The sequence below is a fragment of the Sphaerodactylus townsendi genome, linkage group LG13 (assembly GCF_021028975.2).
Source record: "Sphaerodactylus townsendi isolate TG3544 linkage group LG13, MPM_Stown_v2.3, whole genome shotgun sequence".
Lineage (NCBI taxonomy): Eukaryota > Metazoa > Chordata > Lepidosauria > Squamata > Sphaerodactylidae > Sphaerodactylus > Sphaerodactylus townsendi.
In genome coordinates this window covers 30470486-30486678 of record NC_059437.1, presented here as the reverse complement: position 1 = coordinate 30486678, position 16193 = coordinate 30470486, and the positions used below count along the sequence as shown (strand labels likewise).

The window sequence follows — 16193 nt, the reverse complement described above, 5'->3', positions numbered from 1 at the left end:
TCTCTCTGCAATAACCCGTTTTACTCAAATTTCAGCATTTCTTGCATATTGTTTGCATAAGGCTGAGAGGAAATGGACACACATACACCCAAAAAAAAGGGAAAGAGAGAGAGAAAGAGAATGAGAACTTTGGATAAATTAAAGAAAAATAAGTTTTCTCAAATGTGGGAAGTTGCTAAAATTATACTGATTTAAACAAACTTTACATACATCTTTGTAGTTAAAAAAGATGAAATCTCTGTGTTTGTGACATTTCATTTAGAGTCACTGAGTAACTCAGTGACTTTGTAAATAGAACTATGTCTATTCGGGATTTTATAGTCTAACGACTTTTTTTCTTTCTTTCTTGAATAAAGAAGTCATTGCACAACAAGCTTAAAATAGTGCTACCTTCAAATGGCAGACTTTTTTCCCCACCCGCTCCGATTGTACTGAATTTGGTGAAGTCCCTAGTGCTTTACCTTTTCTTTTCCTCAAACTCTCTTACAAAGGCTAAACTTGTCAATATTAAAAAAAAAAGAACTCGTTGTGGCACTAAAAGAAGTCTACCCTGAACACCATCACTGCATCCTCAAAGAATCTTTGCCTGTACAGGTATGGGTGTGATGCAGGTGTCCTGGAGGTGCAAAGGTTCAGGTACCTAGCAGCCAGTGATGCCTACCTATAACCTAAGTAGGCTACTGATACTTTGAGCTGCTGTAGAAGCCATCAAGTAGGTCTCTCCTTCTGTCTGAGCTCTAAAAAATCTCATTAGGTAACAAGTCCCTCCCCCTATAACCTCTCATGTGTTTTCTTTTCAGTGCTTTAAAACATGACATGAACACTGTGAAAAAAAAATTAGGCTTACATTCTATGCAAGATGTCTTTCCCCTCCCCCTCCCCCCTTTGTATCATTCAATGAAAATGGGAGAGAGTTACATCAAAGTGACAAGATATACAAAAAATCAATTTCTAGCACTGAAAACTAAGGACAACTTCCTGTCAAAATCATAAAACTAACACAAGTATATATATATGTGTCCTTTCTGACTAGAGGAGATCAGGTATGTTCTCTGTTCAGGCACTGCCACAGGTTGTGCAAAACCTTTTTTTAAAATATACAAATGTTTTCACCCAGAAAGTACTCAAATCCACTTTTTTTCACTAACAATGTTACAAGGCTGGGAAACAGAAAGTCCGTGACGGCCCACAAGTGAACCAGTTTTACTTTTGGCGTAGGCGTCCTCCTTTCTAGGGAGGCATAAATCCGAATTAAAATTGCTGGAATATTTTAAAAATTACAATTCTCTGAGAATGAGTAAATAATCTCTCCCTCCCACACTCCTTTGAGATAGACCTGTCAAGAACCTGGAAAGTAGCACTAAAATGAACATTTCGTTCCTTCTCAAAATATGAGACAATTCCCACCACAAAACATAAGAATTTCCCAGATTTCACATGGTTCAAATTGACAGTGACACTCAATTTCTGGATAAAGGAACACAGGAATTTCATTCTTTGAAATTCATCATCGGGGCGAAAATAGACTTTCACAACAAAATATATATTGCATACAGAATGCCAACGTTTGTGTCTTATCAATTCTAATTTAGTTTGGCAAATCTATTATTAATGGTTCAGACATGTTTATTGTCTGTGTATAGACTTATGGTATTGACAGGGGGAGGGTTTTTTGGGGAAAAAGGACCCAACTCTAGCCAAAGAGGGAAATAAATTTAGCCCAGGGTTCTAAAAACAGCTCGACTGCCTCCTGAACAGTGGGTGTAGAATGGAGGGAGCTGGCCAAGTCAGAGAGATAATGTCAGAGAGAGAAATTTAAACTTTAAATCTTTAGCCAGGAGAGAAATTTAAACTTTGTGTGGGAGAAGAATTCCCATCCATAGTGCTGAGATGGACTTACTTTAAAAGCCTTGTCGACCCTACTGTGTTTGTAGCTTCCGAAGGGTGCTGCAAATATCTAATTCCTCCCTGCCTTTTGGGCAATCAGAGTTTACCCATGAACCTCTAAGTGCAAGTCTCTGTCAAAGCTGTATAACAACCAGAAAGTCTACCTATTTCAAGAATTTAGAAATCTGTAACAAATTGAAATCTTATCAACCAAATGCCATCTAAGCTGTACTATTAAGAACATCTTAATATTTGTGTAAGACTGCTTCTGTCTTTTCACCAATTTTTCCTCCCTGCCCTTATTCTATTCTTCTGAGAAGTTTAATAAAATTATAATAATGTTTTATGGTTGACCTTTGAAAAATCTATAGTGTAATAATCTCTGAGATCAAACACAGCAGGGAGAATGGGGGGATCACCTCAGCTCCTTAAATTGGTTCAGTTTCTTCTGTGAGGTACATGGTGGGACAACTGAATAAAACCCGTCAGAAGGCTGACATTTGCAAACTGAACTATGTTTTGGTGGAAAGCCTTCATTGGGAGCCTCTCAATTACTTATTCAACATGACACCAATAGGATGTGCACTTGGGATTCTCAGATGCCTCTATATGTAGCTTAGATTTGGGTCCTGTTGCTGGGCAGGTTAGTTATCTGCCTGCTACAACCACTGGTATTTTAAAAAATTCAATTTATTAGCCAAATGGTCTTCCAAAGATTTTGCATTTATATCAGTGCAACTGTAGCTGAAACAGAGATAGGATTCTTAGGAACAGCCATGGGAATTTACATAAACCACACCCACCATGGAGTTAGGGGTGCTGTTTTCAAGAATAAAGAGAACAGATACTATAGGACTGACTGTCAGCTCACCAACATCTTCTCTTGACCAATGAAGATTTATTTCCATCTTAACATATTTTTGTTCATTCTGTAACTGCAAACTGCTTCTTAGGAGAAACTATTCATTCAAAGCATTCTGTCTGCATTATGATTCATCTCTGTAATGTGTGGCATTAATGGATATAGCAGCAATTAATTAAGGCAGCAATTCCTGAAATTTTGGTGTGCTCTGGACCACTGTGCCAATTCACTTGCTTCCTGCAGACTGGCCTGTTGTTCTTCACTGTGATCATCACACAGGAGAACCTCTGATGGATTGACTTCCAGCCCAGAACAACAATATCCCGACTATCAAGGCATGAGCAAATCTAGGAACCACTGCTCTGCCACCAAGCAATGCACCCTGCTTCCATTTACCCTGGAGGTTCAGTTATAAAAGAAGCGGTGTTTCAACTGCATGTTTGTTACTGTCTACTTTTAAAAAGGCATTCAGTTGCTTTTATCATGAAACTCCTCTAATTTTTTTTCTTACTCATGTTGCTCTTCATCAGTTAGACGATACCAAAATGCACTACAGCAAAATGAAAAAAGAACACAGGACTGAAACTTGTTCTCTGTGCCAATCACTTTCAGCACTAAGCGGCACTAAGAAGGATCACAATCCAAACTTCCTCCACTAAGCAGAATTACAAGCATGTTGAGAAATGGTTCTGAGCACACACTGGAAACAGCAAATCTTTGGAAGAGACATCTGGATGAGTTTAAACTCAACTGTTCTGTTCTTTACTATTGTAATGCAGTTTCAGGAAAGTGGAGAAATGACTTTTCTCCAACAACGAGACAGGCATTTTGCCAGGACAATGGACAGCAGAGGTGTTCATTTGGTGCTACTTTCCTTGGTTAAGCAGAGGATGTGGGACCCGTTATTTACATTTTAGTGGAAAACAGATGCTTTCTTACCCACCCCTGCCCCAGTTCTGCATCTAGTAGCTTGAAGGGGTTTCACTCCCCATGGCAAGAAAGCAACAGTTTTTCCACAAACACATCCTGCATCTTTTGTACCAACTGTGAGGTTATAAAAAAAAAGGGAGGGAGTTATTAAATATTTTAAAAACATTGTGCGCCATTTGCAGCCAAAAATGGCACTTGAATGCAGACATTCTCTCCTTCCTGCCATCCAAGTGAAAATCTGCTCAGCCTTGAGGGTTTACAGAAAGCAGCCAAGTTGCTATCCCTCTTTGATTGCTGCACTGTTCCAATCTTTCCTGGATCAGCAGGTACCTCTTCCTACAGCTTGCAGCAAATGTTCATAGACCCATTTTGAGTCCAGTTTTCAGACTGAGGTTTCAACAAATACAGTTTACAAAATATAGCAAACGTCTGAACTTTCTTGTGTCTTGCCTTTTCTTTTCTTAGAAATAGCACATAATTCCTGTTCCCCACTATAACATTCTTAGCTTGTCATTAAAAAAAAAAGAAAAAGAGAACTGATAACCACCACTGTATATGAAAATGTAAGACATTGTGATAATGAAAAAAAATGGTGTTGAGTATACTTGATAACAATGTACATGTCACTGTTTTTCTCCAAACAATAGGCTAGGATGTAAACAAAACAGTAAGATAACACTTTGAAAAACAGACAAACATTTATCCATCGACAATAGAACAGTAAACCAACAGTCCACTGTGCAGGAGAACGTTGTCTTGATGGTAGTCAGAAAAATGCCTTTAAAGTGTGTTAAAGAAGGGCGTTATAAAAGTTTATTATCGTAAGTTCTCTACTTCTATATCTTGTATAACAGAGCGCTGTTTGTTAATTGTTTTTATAGTGCTTTAAAAAAATTTCTTTTTCATAAATTTTTGACATTCCCATGGATCAGTTTTTGGTTAACATGTCGGCTGCAGTAGGCTTAACTGTGTGGGTGTCGTAGAGGAAGAAAGAAGGGCATATACATACAGAAAGCCCAAGTGCAGCTTCCCACCAACAGAGAGAAAGAGAGAGATGTCCAGATACTCCATGATTTCATGGTTTAGAATTTCAAAATGATTTGCTGGAAGCAAGGAAAGAGAGAGAAAACCATGTCAGAAAGGAAACGTTTAAAAAGCCTTCCCCCTTTTTCCCAACTACCATGTAACTCTGCAGAAAATGGCACAGGGCACAACATTCAGCCTTTTGGAAATCTAGGTTTGCTTGCTTGTTTTGAAATAAGCCTGTAGTCTTTATGGCTAGAAGAACATATTTGATGGTATGCAGGAAATACCTGCTGAAATCCCAGAAGACAGCAAATAAGATTCTGAGCAGCTGAATTCTACCAGGACCATCTTAAAAACCAAGTTTCCAGTTCTAATAACTGCAAAGACACTCAGTATGTGGCAATGTATGCAGAAAGTTGGCTGAGTAAGATTTCTACTGAGCTGCTTGCCTTTACAACATGAGAAACTGGAACAAAGCAGGCAAAAACTGGTCATTTAATGTTTGCAGAATGTGTGGTCAGAAACAGAAACATCACACATTGCAGAATTCTGCTGGTCTTTGGTACAGAGTTCCATTTAACAGTGCAGAACTGTATTTTTTTTTAAGCATGGAACACCCGGGGCCTTTGATTCAAGTACTGTCTTTAATAGTACAAAGTAATGAAAGAAGAATACTCCCATCAATGCTCCATATAATTCTGCTGTGTACAAAGAAGAGTTTAGATTTATATACCGCTTTTCTTCCCTGTAAGGAGTCTCAAAGCAGCTTACAAACTCCTTCCCTTCCTCTCCCCACAACAGACACCTTGTGAGGTAGGTGGGGCTGAGAGAGTTCGGAGAGAACTGTGACAAGCCCAAGGTCACACAGGAGGCTGTATGTGTAGGAGCAGGAAAACAAGTTCAGTTACCAAATAAGCATTTGCTGCTCATGTGGAGGAGTGGGGAATCAAACCAAGTTCTCCAAATTAGAGTTCACCGTTCTTAACAACTACACCATGCTGGTGCTCCACAAAGAACATTTGCCTCAATTGGAGCTTTATCCTTCGGAAAGACAGACCACAGGGCTGGGTTAACCATTAGGTGTTACAGAATGCTGTACCATCAACCAAACTGAGGCCCCTGATGTTGTGTGACTGATTACAGCTTTAAGATACCCTGTCAAGAAATGGCCACAAAACATGCAACTTTATAGACTATGAACAGTTGAAGACATATTCCGTTATGTGCCCCTCCCCCCTCTCTCCAAATACTGGAACATTCCAAAAGAAAGTTAGAAAGGACCTAACTCTTCCTACACTAAAAAGCAGGACTGTGAATACAACACTGGGTAAGAATTCCAACAGGCCCTAATTAAGTTAGTTCTTAAGTCTGCAGCAATGAGATTTGCTGGCTTTTATTTTGCAGCAACAGAACCCACGGGCACCTTGGCTAACTCTTCACAGGCACTTACCATCCTACTTCATCCTTTTACATTTGTGAGACAAACATGCTGTTGTTTAGTTCATCTACTGATAACTGGGATATCTGCATTGGAACAAGAAGCAAAACATTAACAACATTTCTTGGCATTTATTTCATACATTTGCTTCAGTGTCTATCAATAGCTTCTATAGTATTCCATGTGAACTGCCATTGGCCTGAATGGCTGAGAATGGAAGCTCCTTATCACCTGAAACATCAGACAGAGGCGTAGCTCCAAGAGGACAGTGAGGGGGACGCACCAGGCATGCGCCCCTGTGGGGCATGGTGTTCTGGGGTGTGGCAGGGGCGTTCTGGGGCAGGGGACGCACCAGTACACTGGGCACTTTTCCCCCTTGCTACACCACTGACATCACAGGTGACTTGGAGAACCAAATGACGGAGAAGCAGACATAAGAAAAATGTCAGGGCCTGGATATTCATTTTGGGAGGCCTTGTCGCATATCCCCTTTATTGCACAGGTACATAGCCATAAACAGAGACTGTAGTTCCCACAGAAAACTGGAATTTGAACACTTCCTGGTGGGTCAATATTATCTTTCTATTATTATTATTGTTAAGGAAAGATAGAACAAAAAAGCCCTCTATATTGTGTGATGTTTGCACTTACAGTGAGGGGACAAAACACATGCACACAAAGGATTTAAGCACTGATATATTGCTTTTGGAAACTTTGCTTAAAATGTGTACAGTGGTCTACTAGCCTAGTAAATTAAAAAATTTAAACAAACTAACCACTCATGTCTAAACCTTACCCTATCACACCCTAAAAAACAACTCTGTCTCTCAGTTTGCGGCTCCAGGCTCTGTATGGCTTTCAGCATCATACAAATAAAAGGAATGACTGCTAAAGCAATTCCAAATCTGTCGTTTTTTCATGTGCTAAATATGCAACTGATATTATGGTTATTATCATGTATAAGAAAGCATCTTATTTGCACTGAGATCTTCCCAGGTCCATTTAGAGGAAACCAATCACATCCCTGGGTGGGGGGGAAGTTGGTGCAAAAAGTTCAGGACTGGGGGGTGGGGGGAAGCAGTACTCTTTATTTTGAGGAATGTTCTGTCTCATTTCATGTCTCTGGCAGAACAATGGTCCCAAATATAGGGTCCAAATTAGTTGGGGAAAACAGAAAGCAGCTCTCAGTACAGCATTAATGGTTTGGATGGGTGAATGGCTTCTTCAATAAGCTATAATCTTTAATCGTTAAAATTAACGTTGTTTTCTTTTTAACAGATCCTTTCATTTCAGCTTTTTGTCTAGTGTAAGAGGGACTGAAATGCCACACAGAAGAACATTTGATATGATGGTTCAGTTGGGAAATAGAATGCAGAAGCAACCCAAGCAAATAACAGTACTGATATGCCATTTCTAATCACGGCTCAGATGATCAGACAAGAGAATAAGCCACTTCTCAAAGGCTTCTCTCTGCCAGGTCTAGAAACTCACTCACCTCTTACATTTGGAACCATTAAAAGAAACACCTCAAAAGGCCACTGTCCCATCACCAATCCCAAACATATACAGATCACCTTTCCAAAGGATCCCATCCCTCATGGGGCAACAGTGACTGGCTGGTAGCACTAGACAGTTAAGGATGGCACAGGAAAAGAGAACGGAAATATTCAAGACTGAAACACATTACTGACATTTGGCATAAGCGGCGCTTACCAAAGCAGCCCGTGCTGTTTACTCGTGTAATGAGGAGGATCCCGATGCCTTGGCTGTAATGCATTTGAGGAAAAAGGAGTACTGCCATTGTGGGGAGTCTCCACATTTCTGCCTCTGGCTACCAGGACAGGGGGGAAAGGCATGGAGATTCATAATTGCCCACGATGGAGCTTGTGATGGCAGTAGTGAGTAGTTTTATATGTACAGCCAAAAACAGTCACCATTTCACATGGAGAGGTGCTTCTGACGTGTGCCCTTGTGGCAAAAACAATGCTTCTTCTGACATGACCTCTGAGGAGAAAGATGCTCAGCCCCATGTGGGATGGGGTCCTATATAGCCCCTGCACATCCGAACATTGCGAAATAAAGCTATTGAAAGGGCCAAACCTGATTGGCTGTAGCAGTTGCAGCGAAAGGAACGCTGGTGGCAGGTGTTGTTGCTGCAGACACAGTGGTGGGCGTAGCACCGTGCATCATGGGAACTTTTCAGTAGGGAGCCATGGAAGCGACATAACGGGAGGGTGGAGCATTTATGTAACCATGGCAACATGTGGTGGGGGCGTGGCAGGAATCACAGCAACAAGCCATGTGACGTCATGGAAGGATACACCGGGGCATGGCATGCAATCACAGTGCAAAGCAAAACAGCATCAGGAAGGGAAAAATAAAAGAGAAAAAAGGGGAAAAAGCCAATTACAATTATAATTGAGGAAAAAAACTTAAAACATTCTCAACACTTAGTAACATTTATAAGCAGAACAATGATGTAGAAGACTCCAGGGGCCAAATTTCCAAAGGTAGGTGGGAAGGAGCAAAACACCCCAAGACTGGGGGTACTACTGGCCGCAGCTGGCTAAATTAACACCTGAGATAGCCCATGCCAATGCAGATTGCTCTTGTGGGGCACATGGGGCCACCACACCCGACTTTGAGAGACTGCCCCCACCATTTATGAATTCAAAGAACATGGTGCACTTTTGAGCATGTATTCGGACAAGATGCTTCCACCCAGACACATGTTTTGGTTACAGTGCCACAGGGCATTATGTTCTTTTGAGCTTCATGACAACTGGACCACATGGAGCTGCTAGTTCTGTGACGAGGCTGTTTGTGGCTGCAAATTCACCATTTTTATCTGTCTCAACCCATTTAAAAGGGCATGGCCAAGTTCCTCCCAAGGGCAGAGCAGGGAAAAGAATGTAAGTTTCCAGCATCATTTTCCACAGCCAGAAAAACAGAAACAACACTTGAGAGAAAAGGGGGGAGGGAGGGAGGGGGAAAACATGTTTTAAAGTCTCCTCAATGGTTTGAAAGGGCTGATAGGTTCTTACAGAATGTGGTTGCTTGAAAAAAAGAGCATTAACCAGGAGATGAAGGCTAATTTGACCTCCAGACAAAGAACGAAAGGAAGGAAGCAAAGGTGCTTGATTGGCTCCCTGTAGAAATTATGAGCTCAAAATTGCAAGTGGAAAAGCAAAAGGCCCGGCTCTGGTCTCTGATGTACTTGACTGCCATTAAAAAACAGGGAAGGTCCTGTTTACATTGGGTTTTGGAACCAAGAGTGCTGGAGTTATGGGTATCAGTTTGATATACCACATCCTAATAGACAGTCCTACTTTAAAAATAAACCAAAACGTCCAGTATGAAAACCAGCTACATCAAGAAACTCTCAACCCTCACTGAGCTGATAAATGTATGTCTGGACAACAGGTGATGGTGGTAGAGATTGTCTCAAAGGTCTGGGTGTTCCTCAGAGGCGGAGTCTGCACGGGCCACTGCAGCGGCTTCCCACCAGCAAATATGATGCTGGTGGAACCCTGGGAACGTTTGCACCCTGAGGTGTGAGCAGCACCAGAGCGGCTGTGGCCCGTGGAGGCACCTCCATTTTTTCACCTCACACTTACCTTCTCTCCCTACAGAGCTCTGGGGGTCGAAGGGCAGCGTAGGTGCGCCTCCCCATCCCTGTGGAGCTCCGCAGGGAGAGAAGGTAAGTGTGGGGGAAAATGAAGGTGCCAAAAAGCGGCGCCTCCAATCCAGTGCCATTTCCATGGCGCCAGCTGGGGAAAAAGCATGGCACTGCCTCATTGTGGAGATGGCAGCTGTGTGAACAGTGCCCTGGAATGGATATCTACTGCCCATTAGGGCGTGGATGGCAGAGGACACTGATCTGGACACCTAATCAGAACTAGATTGTTGGCTGCCATGGAAAGCAATTTGTCAGGGATAGCTATTGCTGTGGCAGGTGTCATCCCTCTCCCGAGAAATGAGGACAAGAGTGTTGCTTTAATATTCCAGAGTCCAAATATCTTGCCCTGATCTGGACAGCACCAGGCTAGCCTGATCTCATCAGATCTCAGAAGCTAAAAAGGAACAGCCCTGGTTAGTTTTTGGGTGGGAAACGTTCAAGGAATGCCAGGGTTGCTACACACAGGCAAGCAACGGCAAACACCTCAGAACATCTCTCGCCTTGACAATCCTACTCGCCATAAGTCAGGTGTCACTTGATGACACCCACACACAAAAAGCCCAAATGCTTAGGGTGGTTTTGTGAGGCAAAGGCCAGGTTTTGCCCATTTAGCTTCATGAGATACTTCCTGGGTTTAGCTGACAACATGGGAGGCTGCACTCAGCATATTTATGTTGAATGGATAAACCAGTTTGAAACCTGGTTAGTAATCCCAGATAAAGAGATTAGGAATTGTGAACAATTGCAATTCCGCACTGTCACAAATGACAGGTTTCTTTAGTGGTGGTGGCAGTGAACAGGATACAGGTGATGACACTTTATAACAGGGGTGGCCAACCTATGGCACCCCAGATATTCAAGGACTACAATTCCCATCAGTCCCTGTCAGCATGGCCAATTGGCCCTGCTAATTGGCCCTGCTGGCAGGGGCTAATGGGAATTGTAGTCCATGAACATCTGGGGTGCCATAGGTTGGCCACCCCTGCTTTATAACATGTTCCAAAGTGGTTTCAATTGTAGTGCAGATGGGCTCTAGCCCAACCACAAACTAAAACCCTCTCTGCTTCTTGGAGGATGAAAGCCATCACTGAGAACCCATTTTTTTCTATAAGTCTGGCAACCCGCTATATCCTCCCTTTTCTCCTTATGTTAACGAAAAGGAGTTCTTACATTTATTTTTATTTATTTTATTAAATTTATATCACATCCAATTCCTAGCCAAGGTCAGGCTCAGGGCAGCTTACAACCAAAATTAACCAGTGTCCTCTGTGGGCGATACAGGGAGATGTGATTTGAAAGATATGAGTGTCCCAGACCACTGAAGGCCTTAAAGGTTGAAACCAACACTTTGAACATGATCCAGAATTCGACCGGTAACCAGCACAGCTGACGAAGTATGGGTATAATACGCTCTCTCATAGGTGTCCCAGTGAGGAGCGTTGCCGCTGCATTCTGGACTAGTCTTATCTTCTGGGTCAGTCTCAAAGGTAGGCTCACATAGAGCAAGTTACAGTCATCTAACCTGGAGGTGACCCTTGCATGAATCACTGTGGCCAGGTCTGATAGGGACAAACATGTAAGCCAAGAATGGCTGCTGTCCCTGCCCTGGGATACAGTGGCAGTCACATGATCTAAAAGTTAACCACAGCTTCTTTGGAACACAGAAGCAACATGACTGCTGGGAGTTCAGGTTGACTTATTAGTAAGATTGTACCAAATATTCTTCCATCTTGATTTTTGGAATTAAAAAATACTTTTGAGGTGAAGGGCCCCTTCACTGAGTGAAAATCCATGCTTTTTTACAAATCTTGTTTGCTGTCATCAGTTCCCTTAGTTATTGTTGCTTTTTTCTTCTTCCTGGATTGCTCACGAATGAATGAAATGGCATCTTATTGCAGCCAATCAGATTTGGCTATGTAATGATGCTACCAAAGGCAAACCAAGGCAATTCAGACCTGGACCAGCCATGGTGATGATTCTAGCCAATCAGGGATCACCCTAGTGTACAGGACGGAAACCGGGATACTACGTAGTCATGGCTACATAGCAACATCACCAAGGGTAAACAAAGCCAATCGAGGGAGACAGCACAAGAGGGTAATGTAAATGAGCAGGCAAATGTTTTTGTGGCATTGTCAAAAAACCAAGGGAGACTTTCTGATATATGGCGTGTACTTTGGGCTTGCCCGGCCCTGCTTATTCGTCATCAAATCCAGCATGTTGCCACAGACATGAAAAAGGGACACGGCCACCTCAGTCATTAAGGCACAGTGGAATTTTAGCCACAGCACATCATGCCACATCACATTGCAGACCCCTCTCCCCTCTCCCCCCGCCCTGCCCCCTCTACCAGCAACACAGAGAAAAACACTGCCTCATTCAAGTAAGGAAAAGTTGAAGTTTGTGGAGAGAAACCTACCAACACTTGCTGTGGGAGTCATGCACAGCACAGACCCTGCACACCATGCAGTGAAGCGTGGAAAGATGAACAGAAGGGACATTTCATTAGTGAAGCAGTTAAATGTGCTAAGAGATAACTCTTACAATTGAAAGAAAAAGAGGTTATATCTGGTCATTGCTGCTGCAGCACCTATAGCTAAAGACCATGCCCCCAGAAAAAAAAGAAACCCAGATTTGGCATCATCCAATTTGTACTGTTGCTTTGAAAATCACCGCAAATGAGAATAATTCTTGGATTCTTGGTAGCAAAGTTTTGGATGAGTTTCAAACACACCCATGCTTTGCAAACTTGGCCCCACTTAATGTTATGTGTATTTTTGTGTATGCCAACACACAACGAACTCATGCCATAGTCCAAAGCACTCCAGAGAGGTGCTATATGAAGCAACACGCAATGTAATGTACTGGAATGGGCCGTGTGTACATGGACATTCTTTGCCATCAACGTCTAGGATGAAGTCTTTGCTGCTTCAGTTGCTCTCCCCCTCTCTCGGGTAGCGCGTGCATTCTTGTGTGGTGTGTGCGTGCGCACCAGTGACCAGACCACACTTTCCAGCTGCCAGTTGGCTTCGAAAGCTATGTATTACCTGGGCTAGAACTGCACTGCACTGGACACAAGAGTTTCACCCACAATGGCAGCTTGGGTTTAATCTGCAACACTGAAGCTTGCTTACTTATACTGTGACAAGATCATATCAGACATTTCCTTGCCCCTTTTCTGGTTAACTGACTGCTGCCAGAGGTGGCAGGGAAACCCAATGGTTCAATCCTGTCACAAGGCAGCTTGTGTGCCTCAGTATTATGGGATTCTCTCTGTGTGTGCAGGGGGAATATGACACTGGGCTCCCATTTTGGGCAACAACCCAGTGTTGAAAGTAACGTATGCTTCTGCCCTCAGTATAAGCCTTGGGAGGGAGTTCATTGACTGATATAGCAAATGGCGTTTCAACAAGGCTCAGTTTCCCTCCTGTGGAACTGGGGCAGGGCTGTGGGTCAGTGGTGGAGCACATGCTTTCAGGATCAGTTTACACAGGCAGGGCAATGAGAGGGTAACGAACTGAAGCGGTAGAATGGACTGCACTACCGGGGGCAGATTTTAAGCTTTGAATGTTCCTTTGCAAAAACAATTCAACGCAAACAGAAAGCCAACACAGTAGGCAACACAAACAGAAAGCCAGGTTCACCTCGCTTGCTAGGCTTGCTGTGATGGTTCTCAATTTGCTTGGGGGCGGGGGGGGGGGGGCATGTTAAACCAGGGAAGCATTCCAAATGTGATCTTCCACCTGCAGGGTGCTGTCTCATTCTCCTCACTGCATGAACTGGGCCTGAGATGTTATGTCAGGGACACAGTTAAAGCATCTTCTGTTTACCTTGGTTATAGTCACATGGCCAGCTGCACAGAGAAGCAGAGATGGTTTATCACTAGCAGCCAAGGATGGGGAGGTAGTTTAGATGCGCAGCCTAAATTCTATAGGCATTCCTAAATTCAATCCCTGGCCTTTCCAGATTAAAGGATCTCAGTTATCAGGTAAAAACCTGTCTCTCCTCCAGAGACCCATGGAGAGCTTCTGCCAGTTATAGATGGTTCCAATCTAGATGGACCATCTGCTCTGATGGACCAACGACCTGACTCAATGCAAGACAACTTTATATATGTTCAGGTGAGGCACCACACAAGAATGAGGAAAGCCACGCTGTTTCAACCTCTTGCTTGCTTTGCCCATGCAGTGTCCTCAGGCAATCTCATGAATTGCCATGCCCACTTTACAGATTGGGGACTTGAGGGTACAGGGCAAGGGATTTAGGGTGAACTGATTTGCAGGCTGTGCTAAAACTTCTGAAAGACCATGGAGAAAGCTTGGTGGAACGCAATGATGGCAGTGAGTAGAAGACTCAGGACAGATTAAAAAAACTACTACTTCTCACCATGTATAATTAATTTGTGGGACTCACTGCCACAGGATTTAATGATGGGTAGTACCACAGAAGGACTTAAAAGGGGATCAGACGCATTAATATCAGCACGGTCCACTACTGATTATTAGCCATGATGGGTAAATGGAATCTTCTGAGGTGCACTACAGTGGGAGGATTTGGTCTGTATTTGCTTCTACTTGGGATCTTTACAGGGCATCTGGTTGGCCACTGTGGGGAACAGAAAACTTTACTACATGGGCCTTTGGTCTAATCCAGGGGTCTGCAACCTGTGGCACTCCAGGTGTTAATGAACTACAAATCCCATCAGCCTTTGCCAGCATGGTTGCAGACCCCTGGTCTAATCCAATAGAGCACTTATCAAAGTTTATGTAGACCAGGGGTAGGGAACCTGCGGCTCTCCAGATGTTCAGGAACTACAATTCCCATCAGCCCCTACCAGCATGGCCAATTGGCCATGCTGATAGAGGCTGATGGGAATTGTAGTTCCTGAACGTCTGGAGAGCCACAGGTTCCCTACCCCTGATGTAGACAAAGAAGGAAAGGGTTAAACAGTGCCATCCTCCCATTGTGAATTAGATCAAAGAAAGCCTTCAGGAAAAAGAAGAATGGAAAGGTCACTGTTGTTCAAAGCACCAGATTTTAATTCTTTTAAAACACAGCCCTGCTTAAGATTTCTGATGTGTGTTTGCTGTTCTGAACGGTAAGAAAACAGGGCCACTATTCAGGCCTGAGATAACTATGCTGAAGCCAGCCTTGTAAATAGGCACTTCTCTAATTGTCTACGGCAAAGAAGAATCACTTCTAAGCAACTAAGCAGGAAAGTAGGCCCTTTGGTAGGGATGATGCTTGCCCTTCCCTTCTCTTTGGGTATTTAATGTACTACAAATGACCAGCATGTGTAGGTGTATTCTGGAAAGCAGATTAGTGAGCATATTTTGAACATGAGTGACTTCTGCAGAATTTTTTGCTAGGCTTTGTGGTAGCCTTTTGTTTTCAATAATCTTGAGCACGTCTAACTCTGTTGGGAGTGCAGCCAGCTCTACAGGCCAGTTCTGTCAACTACCAAAGAATCCAGGAATTGGCTCATGATTAATTTAGCGAAACCAGGAAAGGGAAGAAGATGGGATAAGAATCAGAGTACACCATCGAAGTTTTTTCACATTTGATTCTTAAACAGCTACTCAAAGGGAAACAGAGGAATCCCAAACACTTTGGCCTTTAATCAGTGAAGAGACAGAGAACAAAAATGAAACAAAAACAGCAACATATCAACAGCGACTGACTCTAAAGCTAGCAAACATTCCATACAGTTTAACCAAAACTTGGAAAGGGTTTTGGGAAAGCATGACCCCATCTGAGGTTTCAGACGATACCTCATGCTTGGTTCAGTCACAGCGGCTGGTTTTTAAGTCTACAGGAATCCAGTCACCTTGAACAAGCCACTAAGTGCTCTGAAACTAGGGTGGGGCTGGATTGGGGACAGTTGGGGGCATCTGTAGCCCAAGTCCCATTGTGATAAACACAGCATCATTGCCTCCCCACCCCCCGCCCCATGCAAAATTCTAGATGTCATTCTTTAAACATGATGGGTGCAAACGGAGATGTTCCCAAAGACGTGCCTTCCCAAGGGAGTCAAAGCACTTTCCCATCCTATTGTGCTTGATGACTAGGAGCCACCTTAGATCTTCAACCCCCACAGATACTTAGCAAGGTATTGGAGGAGAGGTGAATTCCTTACTTCATCCCTTTGTGATAACACCATGAACCCCTCTTTCTCCTCGACCTCAGAAACTCCTAGAAGGCAAATCTGATTGGTGCACTAGTTGCCATCCAAGGCTGGTAAGGGTATGCAAATCGAAGGCTACACGGAGGCAGCAGGGCAAGGCAGGGAGTTGTGCCAACATAGCTTCATCCGAAAAGCAACCTACTTGGCAAACCAACAAAAGCCACACTGCACAGTTGCACAATCCCAG

At 43.2% G+C, this 16193-nt stretch overlaps 1 protein-coding gene across 6 annotated transcripts in view; it reads right to left on the bottom strand.

The window, feature by feature from the left end:
* Positions 1 to 1957: 1957 nt before the first annotated feature.
* Positions 1958 to 16193, bottom strand: part of MBNL3 (muscleblind like splicing regulator 3) — a 117855-nt gene continuing 103619 nt past the window's right edge. For 4 of the 6 annotated variants that reach the window (XM_048514764.1, XM_048514767.1, XM_048514769.1 and 1 more), the window contains 4 exons: positions 12242 to 12277; positions 8244 to 8338; positions 6156 to 6229; positions 1958 to 4782 (listed from right to left, as the gene is read on the bottom strand). In XM_048514764.1, coding sequence (XP_048370721.1) covers positions 6173 to 6229; positions 8244 to 8338; positions 12242 to 12277 — 188 coding nt within the window. In that variant the 3' untranslated portion in view covers positions 1958 to 4782; positions 6156 to 6172. The remainder of the gene's footprint in view (positions 4783 to 6155; positions 6230 to 8243; positions 8339 to 12241; positions 12278 to 16193) is intronic. The other 2 variants (XM_048514766.1, XM_048514768.1) reach the window with 1 other exon arrangement.